Raw genomic sequence first — 9,341 nt, 5'->3', positions numbered from 1 at the left:
CCAACATAAATCCACAAGAGCACCACAGCTTCCAAAATCGTGTCCGGAAAAGTATACTGGAGTCCAATTAAGTGAATTGATAAATTATTCCCAATAGTGATGACTGTCGTCTTCACTACAGGTGAATTAGCTACATATGACCCTCATTCGGAAAGCTCATCCCTCCTTACAAAAGAGGACATACGCAGAGCTCTATAAATAAGACTGTTCAATGTCCTTTGGACTGCACCTGTTCCCAGACTTCAGTGTGCATTAGAATCAAGTGGGAGTTGGTGAAGCATGCACTTTCCCAGGCCTATTCCTCAGATTCCCATTCAATGGTCCAGGGTGGAATCAAAGAGTCTGCATTTTTACAGATTTTATTTTTTTCCTTTTTCTCCCCAAAGCCCCCTGGTACATAGTTGCATATTTTTAGTTGTGGGTCCTTCTACTTGTGGCATGTGGGATGCTGCCTCAGCATGGCCTGATGAGCAGTGCCATGTCCACGCCCAGGATCCGAACCAGCGAAACCCTGGGCCGCCGAAGCAGAGCACGCGAACCCAACCACTCGACCACGGCGCCCGCCCCCGAGTCTGCATTTTTATAAGGCTCCCAGATGATGCTGATGTAGGTGGTTGATGGACCACACTGAGAAACCATGCACCCGGCCCGTCTAAAGAACATTCAAAATAAAGCACCTAGCATATTGCCCGGCACAGTTTGCCCAGGAAATAGCCCGAGAGGCCATGTAACTGTCCCAGACCTACACAAGACCTCTAATGCTCGCTCTGTCCTGTGACATCTAGACCTCCCCTGGCCCTGTCCCCCAGCCCGCCCAGGGAAAGAGAATAAATAACACAGCAGCATTTTCATTTTATAAGCACTTGGTTTTATTGCACAGAAGCAATTGAAAGTGGACTCCAGTGGAAAAGTGCGCCCTGGCATGATTCAGTGGCCATGCCCAGCCCCACCTGCTCCAGCTCTTCCAGGATAGAGAGCTCTGGGCTAGGGTTCGACCACTCCTTTGGAAAACAGAAGGCATTTAGGAATAGGTTAAGACATCTCAAGCATAAGGTGTTTCTAACTGCTCATTCATTATTGCGGTCACCTGTCAGTTGCACATACAGGAAATAAATGCACTTATTTGGAAAGGAGGGGGGCAGTTTTTATAGTCAAGTGTTTACATGTGGCATTCGGCATATATCACATTCAGCTACGTAAGCTATCATAACATAATTGTCCATCGCCTGGGGAGAGTTTGGGTGTGGGGCCGGGGATTAGGAATGCCCTCTTGCTAACATATTGCTAACAAAAATTCCTGTTTGGTGAGCGAGGGCCCTGTTGTCTAAGTACAGTTTCTTCTTACATAAAGAAAAGGGAAAAAACATGAAAATTTGTTATACCGACCCTTGAGCTCCCAGACCCTCCTGAGTTTCTTTGGCTGCTCTGGATGTTTCTTTCTCCCTGCCTCACTTCTCCCCCTTGGTGGCCTTGTCTTCTGGAGGCCTGCTGTCTTTCTGGTCTGTGCTAGAGGATTTCTCGGCCTTTTCCGTCTTGGCCTGGACCTCCGTTTTGGGCTTCTCCTCAGGCTTCTTGGCCTCTGTGACCTTCTCCTCCTTGGCGTCTTTTTTCTCGGGTGCTGCTGGTGTCTCTTCCTTCTTTGGCTTTTCAGGCTCCTTCTTGGCCACCTCAGTCTTCTCTTTGGGTTTGGCCTCTTCCTTCACCTTGGCAGCAGCCTCCTTCTCTGGGGTCACTGCTTTTTTATCTTCAGCCTCTTCCTTCTTGGCTTCAGCTTTGGATTCTTTGGGCTTCTCCACAGCAGGTTCCTTCTTCTCCTGGACCTCGGGCTTTGGAGCCTCCTTCTTGGGCACCTCATCTTTCTTGCTGTCCTTCTTCTCCTCAGTTTTTGGTGTGGCTGGAGCTTTCTCTTCCTCCTTCTTGGGGGACTTGACCTCTTCCTTCTTTGGGACCTCCTTCTCTGGAGCCTTGGCCTCCTCCTTCACAGGAGATTTGACCTTCTCTGGGGACTTGGTCTCCTCCTTGACAGGGGACTTGGCCTTCTCAGGGGACTTGGCCTCCTCCTTCACTGGGGACTTGGCCTTCTCAGGGGACTTGGCCTCCTCCTTCACTGGAGACTTGGCCTTCTCGGGGGACTTGGCCTCCTCCTTCACTGGAGACTTGGCCTTCTCAGGGGACTTCACTTCTGCTGGGGACTTGGCCTTCTCTGGAGATTTCACCTCGGCTGGAGACTTGGCCTCTTCCTTCACTGGGGACTTGGCCTTCTCTGGGGACTTGGCCTCTTCCTTCTCTGGGGACGCAGCCTCTCCTGCTGCGGGAGACTTTGCTTCCTCTTTGGCCTCTTTCTCCTCTTCTTCAGTCACTTCTTCAGTCACTTGGATCTCCTCTGTCTGTTCCTCCAGTATCACAGTTTCCTTCTCTGACTTTTCTACTACCTTGATCTTCTCTTCACTTTTGACCTTTATGTGAGTGGATATGGGGGGGATTTTGGGGAGTACTTCTGGAAGGGGGAAAGGACTCGGGCCAAAGCCAATGCGACACTCTTCGCCCTCCAGGAGTTTTCTGCAGAATGGATAATGGAACATGTTACTGTTAACTCAAAGCAGGTTGATGAGTGGGGGGTCTTGTGGAGTTCCTCTGAAGGTCCACAGCCTCCAAAGCTGTGGACTCTGACAGAAGAAGGAATGTGAATGGTGGGCACTTGGAGACTAGAGAAAATCACTTAGTAAATCATCCCAGGAACCACCCAGAATCTGCACTGCAATGTCATCGCTCTTTAATGCAGCTAAGGCTGCAACTTATGAAATAAAACTTTTTTTCCCCTGAAAAATGGTCCTCAAGAGAGAGCGCCTACATTAACAAAAATTACATTTATTGTCCCTCAACTAAAATGCTATTTAAGAGAAAGGTGGGAGCTGGAGCAAACAATTCCACATTTATAAATTTGGGTTTAAGAGGCCTTACAATGTTCCCATTTGAATTTCAAAGGTCTCTTGTCACCTTAGATGCTCATCCTTTGAGTTTTAGGAGTAGGGTGACAGTAGCAGTTTCTACTCTCTGCTACTCACTAGATGTGTGACCTTAGTCAAGCCACTCAAACTCTTTAAGCCTCAGTTTCCTCAGTGGTAAAAAAAAAACAAAAGATCATAAGAATCCCTACATCAGAGGGTTGTTTCACTGAGATAATGAATAAAAAGGACCTGGTAGTTCCTGCCTCAGAGTAAGTGTAGGGGTGACCCCTACACACCAGTGCTTTGCAAGTTTAATGGCATACAAAACACCCAGGGATCTGGTTAAAATGCAGATTCTGATTCCGTAGGTCTGGGGTGCAGCTTGAGAATCTGCCTTTCTAAAAGCTTGTGGATGATGCTAATTGTGCTGGTTTGTGGACCATGATTTGAGTAGCAAGATTACAGACCATAGCCAAGAGGTGGGAAGTGAAGGTCACCAGCCAGCAAGTGGGACAGGTCCTCAAGGGGTTAGCCCTCCTCCTTAGCAGCAAACTGCTAAGCCGGGAGGTCTCACGGCTTTCTCATGACTGCTATTTATGGAGGGCTTTCTCTGTGGCACCCCAGTGGTACCTGCATCACCTGGCTTAGCTCGTGAACAGGATTAGCTCCTCTTCCCAACAACCCCATGACGTGGGTACTGTTATCACCCCCGTTCTATTTCCCCAGGAAACAAATCCTCAGAGAGCTAAGAAACTCTAAGAGAGAGAGAACTGCAAGGGCCCCTGACAACTCAAGTACCTCCTTTCCCTCCAAAGCAGGCAGTAGAAGGTGGCTGCCAGGCCTGGGGAAATGGGGGAGAGGAGAGAGGGAAGTCACTGTTTAATGAGCAGAGTCTCAGTTTGGGAAGATGAAAAAAGTCTTAGAGATGGATGGTGGCAATGGTTGCACAACAATGCAAATATACTTAATGCCACTGAACCGTATACTTAAAAATGGTTAAATGGTAAATTTTATGTTATACACATTTTACCACAATAAAAAATTTTTTTCTTTGTCTCTAAGATGGCAAAGAGGCTCCACTAGGGGCTTGAAACCCAAGGCTTAGCTCCTCATAAGAAGGAGGGCTCCTAAAGGCTCCCCACCACCCTGAAGGCCCTCTGGCCCACCTCACCTATAAGCGGCAATCTCAATATCCAGGGCCATCTTGACATTAAGCAGGTCCTGGTACTCTCGGAGCTGGGCTGCCATCTCCCACTTGGTGTTCCTGAGCTCAGCGTCCAGCTGCTGGATGGCTTCCTGGGGAGGGGAGGTCATACACACGTCATGTGCCAGCCAGCATCTGACCCTCAGCATCAGAGAAGCTGAGGGGGGGGTGTGCAACCCCAAAGCAGTCCCGTCCAACCAGGCTCTCTGGGGCCAATACCCGCCCTGTCAAAGCTGCGGGGGCTTCGCTCATGGACATGGAAACCATGTGGAGCAAAAATCCTGCTGTGTATAGAACCTTAGCCTGGGGAAGGGTCTGCAATGAAACACACCAGATCCCAAGAATGGTTATCACTGGTGAGTGGGATGATGGGTGAATTTTTACAGATCTTATAAGCTAAGAAAATGCTCAGTGGGAACAGAGCCTTGTCTGCTTTGGTTCCCTATTGTTTCCGCAATGCTCCAAAGTGCCTGCCACATAGGAAGGGCTCAAGAAGCACCTCTTGGTGATGACTGAAACTGATACACAGATGCATAGTAAATACGGGCTGAAGCTTCTCCCCTGTCCTCATGCCCACTCAGTCACTGCTTAAAGGGAAACATTATGGCTGATTTTTATTGCCTCCTTTTTGCTTTATCCATTTTCTAATTTTTGTCCAATCACTACAAATTACTTGCATAATAAGCTCTTTAAAACTGATATTTTGTTTCGCCAGTTGTCTTTAATGCGGAGAATTTGCCAAGGCCTTCCCCAGGCTACCCACACTCACAGACACTGGTTACTGTTTACCGAATGCCCACTGTGATCAAGACCCTGCTGAGCATGTTCATACTCATCTCATGAAAAGTTTATCTATCTCTTTAACCTTCACAGCTCTGCACAGCAGGCAGTCTTTTTCTTTTTCTTTTTTTTCCCATTGCATTGAAGGGATTCGGATTCAGAGAGGAGGTAATTTTCCCGGGGTCACACAGCTAGAAAGACATGCTGGTACCCCTGGTATGTCTGACTCCAAGGCCCATGGTCTTAACCATTGCAACCCTGCTCAGAGAGGGGCAGTGTCTTGTCCAGGGTCACCCAAATAGGTGAGGCAATCTGGCTCCCTGCCTTAGCCCTGCCCACCTGGTAGGATGCGATGTCGGCCTGATGACGGTCCTCCAGCTCAGAGCGCTGCCTCTCCAGTGAGTCCTTGGTGCCTTTGAGTGCCTCCAGCTCTGTGGTCCTGGCCTGCAGCTGGCGCCGGTACTCAGTTATCTCCTCCTGTGCTGTGCGCATGGCGTCTGTGTTCACCTTGGCTGCCTCTGATAGTCGGTCCAGCCTCACTGGGGGAGAAGGAGGCACGGCACAGGGTTAGACACACTTAGATTTGAGTTCTAGTGTATCTAGTGATACACATGGATTAAGGACCTACTGGGTGCTGGGTACCATCTTGGATGGTTAACTCATCCTATCCTTTGTGATAGACAAATGACTACTGCCCAAGGCCACTCAGCTAGTGAGCAGCAGAGCTGAGATTCAAATCTAGTGTCCATCTGGCTCCAAAGATCAGACTCTGTCTCTCCCAACTCAGGATGCAGAAACCTTGCAGGGCACAGGAAATCCCCATTTCTGGTCTTAATGCCTGGTTCAGCTCCCCAGCAAGGGCTGGCAGTGCTGGGGGTTCAGATGTGAAACCTGGCCCACAGAGCTTAACTGTGAGCTTTGGCTGAACAGTTAATGAACTGGTGACCTGTGGAGGCATGAAGGCATCGTGAGCCACCATGTAGCCACAGCCCCTTCCTTGCAGGTTTCTGCTGTGCAGAGCCCAAGGTCACTGCAGAGCCTGGGGCCTGTGTGCCAGCTCCTCTGTCCCTCCCTCCACTTGGCTGCGCATTCACTAGCACGAGAGCCCCTGCGCCAACGGCAGCCACACCCTGGCCCCTGTGAGCAAGGAGCTGCTGGTTCCCAGAAGACCTTCTGGGGCCAGTGGAGGTCTGGAGACTAGGCTCCATCTCCTGAAAGTGAACATCCTGAATCCCAAGATAGTGATTCCCAGGGCCTGAGTCTTGGGAGTGGGAGAAGAAGGCAAGCCAGCTGGGTGGGCCAGAAGTCCTGGGATGGTCTGCCTGTGTGAAGGACAAAGCTCAAGAGAGCAGAGAGCCTTGTTGCAGAGCTGGGAGAGGGATGGCTCTGCCACTGCAGGGGAGAGGAAAATGAACAGGAAAAGCCGTGAATCCAAATCCCAGTTTTCCTGGCTTTCCCTGCTAGTGCCCGCAAAGATTTAGAAACCATCCAGGTGGGTGAGGATTCTTAGCCACTGTGGATCACAGACCCTTTGAAAATCGTTGAAGCCTCTGCACCCTCTCCCAAGAACAATGCAAGAGTTTTATACAGCTTCGGGAAGGATCATGGAGCTCCCCAGAGTCAGCAGCCCAGGTGGTCGACCCCCACACCTTCAACCCAAAAAGAAATGAAAACCAGAGAGGGCAAGTGTTGGTCAAGGTCACCCTGCAGCGGCTGGGCCCAGCTTCAGAGCTGCTGCAGCTGCAATCTAGCTGACTCAGGGTGGCAGGGAGTTGGGGGAGGGGGGCGAACTTGGGAGGCTCCCAGGTTCTCTGAAGGGGAGAGGGGACATTCAAGGGCGGCCTCAGGCACCAACTGGTTGTGGTGATGGTCCCCCCCGGGGAGAAAGGATGTGAGAATGCCTCGCCCCTCCCCGAATGTAGTGAGGAGGAGAATGGGGTCCCCTGCAGCGTGCAGGAAAGGAGGATGGGCAGCCTTGGGCAGGGAAGGCATGTTACTTTGAAGGACAAAGACTCCCCAAGCGCCTGTGACTAGCGGCCAGCACTGCTTTGGTGCGGTAGAAGGAAACTGATGGAGAAGGGCCTCGGAATGGGGTTACCTAACCTTGGGAGGGGGAGCGGAGGAAACCTAGATTTGAAGGACAGACATAAGGATCCTGGAAGAGGGCAACCAAACGAGAACCCAGAGTTGCGAGGAAGCAAGAGGTGTCCCACAAGAGACCCAAAGTGAAACCATTATTTAACTGAGGGGCAGGCACATCGCAGGGGGAAGCTGAGCAGGGCACTCTCCAGTCCTGCCACCTCCATACAGAGTCCACCAGCGTCCCCTTGGGTTACGCTACTGTGTTCTGCCCCTCGCTTCCCGACCAGCATGGGAGCGCCCCCTCCTTCCCACCCCGACGCGCCTACCTCGGAACCACTCCTCGGACTGCAATGTGCTCTGCACCGCGTGGCCTTCGAGCTGCGCGCGGATCTCGCGCAGCGCCGACGTCACGTCGCACTTGAGGGCGTCGCGCGCTTCGGCCTGCGCCTGCGCCTGCGCGGCGCCAGAGCCCTGGATCTGGCCCAGCAGCTCGCCCACCTCCTCTTGGTGGTGACGCCGCAGGTAGCCGCACTCCTCCTGCAGCGCTTGCGCCTTCTTCTGCAGCTCGACACGCGCCGCCTCGGCCTCCTGCGCAAAGCGCGCGAGTGCGCGCGCCGCCGCCTCAGCCTCTTCGCGCTGCCGGGCCTCGTCGTCTAGGCGCTGGCGCACGTGCGCGATGTCCTCGAGCAGGTGCTCCTGCTCCAGACGCAGCTGGCCGCGCGCCGCGCCCAGGCGCAGCACGGCGCCGCGCATCTCGCGCACCTCGCGCTCGTACAGCTCGCCCATGGCGGCGCGGCCAGCCTGCTGCTGCCGCAGCGCCGCCGCCTCGCCCTCCAGGCTGCGGTTGTGCGCCTCGAGCTGCCGCACCTTGTCGATGTAGCCGGCGAAGCGGTCGTTCAGCGCCTGCAGCTGCTCCTTCTCGCTGCGCGCCGCGGCGGCCGCCACCACGCAGCCCTCCGGTCCGTTGCTCAGAGTGTCTAGAGAGTCGGTGCTCGAGGCGGCTCCTGCGCCGCGGAAGCGTCCTGGTGAGGCGGAGACGGAGCTCACGGATGTCCGCGCCCACGAGTGGAAGCCGCTAGAAGAGCCGGCGGCGGAGCGCACTCCGCCCGCGCCGCCCTTGCGGGCCAGCGCGTAGTGAAGGCTGCCGCCTCCATGTAGCGGCGCGAACGGGGCGCCCAGCAGCGCGTCCGCGCCGCTGAAGCTCATCATGGCCGGAGCAGGTGCGGCTGCCGGCGGAGAGGGAGCCCGAGGCCAGGACGGGGCGGGTGGCACTGCGGCAGCACCGGGATGCCGGCCTTTTTATAGCAGCCCGGCCGGGTCCAGCCCCTCGGCAGTTGGGGGGGGGAGGCGGGGGAGGAGGGCCCCGCCCTCTCCGCCTCCTCCCCCTCGGCCCCGGGCCGGTCGGCTTCGCCGCAGTGAGAGGGGCGGGGCAGGGGGACCAAGGAATGAAGGGGAACCGATGCCGCGTCTGAGGAGACCCCCGAGGTCGGGTCAGGGGGTAGAGGACTCCTGGAGTGGGCCAGCGGGGACCCCCGGGTGAGGGTTGGAAGACACTGCTACTGTGGTCAGAATAAGAGAAGGGGCCCAAAATGGGGAGTAGACAAGGAGACCTGGTGGAAATAGGGGCAGGGTGCCTTCGGGATGGGGCGATGGGAGACTCTAATTAGTAGGATGAGGGGACCCTGAGTGAGAGGGGGCACAAGATTTTCCTAATAGTTAGAGAGATCCTCAGGACAGGGGGTACATAGTGTCTGCAGCCGGCCCCCTGAATAGGGAAGGGAGCAAAGTAATCCTGAATGGAGTCGTGGTGGATGCTACAGAGGGTAAAGCTAGAAGACCCTTGTATGGAGGTACACTGTTCCCCTAATAGCTAGAGGGGCCACCAGGAGAGAGCTTAAGAAACTCTGCAGCCGGCTTCAGAACAGGGGAAGGGGACCTGGAGTTTGGAAGAGCAGCAAGGCTACCCTGAATTGGGGGTATGGGAGACACTGCAGAGGATGGAGAAAGGGAAGCCCAGATGGGGGGCACAGTGGTCTCCGCAGGATAGGAGGCGGGAGACCCTGCAGCTGGCCCCAGCAAGAAGGACCCTCAGTGAAGGGGGCAGAGGGTCCCCTGACTAGGCAGGGGGAACATAGGCTGTGTGAGGATCAGAGAACCCAGACTGGGGCACTGAAGGGGACTGGGCTGAAGTTGGGAGAGCTGGCCCCTGTGTGGGGTTGGGGGAAGTGACAGGTGTGGTAGAAGTCACTCAGGCCAGGGTCTGCGCACTGAGGTCAGCTCCACAGTTTGCTGGGCAAATGACCTTGGACAAGTTGTGTCCCCCCACC

The 9,341-nt window shown here is 54.3% G+C and overlaps 1 protein-coding gene across 1 annotated transcript; it reads right to left on the bottom strand.

The window, feature by feature from the left end:
- Positions 1-909: 909 nt before the first annotated feature.
- NEFH (neurofilament heavy chain) lies at positions 910-8,223 on the bottom strand. Its single transcript, XM_046641156.1, has 4 exons — positions 7,341-8,223; positions 5,272-5,471; positions 4,120-4,244; positions 910-2,559 (listed from the first exon to the last, which is right to left on the bottom strand). Exons 1-4 carry the CDS (start codon positions 8,221-8,223, stop codon positions 1,449-1,451), a joined length of 2,319 nt encoding a protein of 772 aa, XP_046497112.1. The 3' UTR covers positions 910-1,448.
- Between the last annotated feature and the right edge of the window lie 1,118 nt (positions 8,224-9,341).

Source organism: Equus quagga, chromosome 15, assembly GCF_021613505.1.
Source record: "Equus quagga isolate Etosha38 chromosome 15, UCLA_HA_Equagga_1.0, whole genome shotgun sequence".
NCBI classification, from domain to species: Eukaryota; Metazoa; Chordata; class Mammalia; order Perissodactyla; family Equidae; genus Equus; species Equus quagga.
This window is presented reverse-complemented; position numbering and strand designations above follow the sequence as displayed.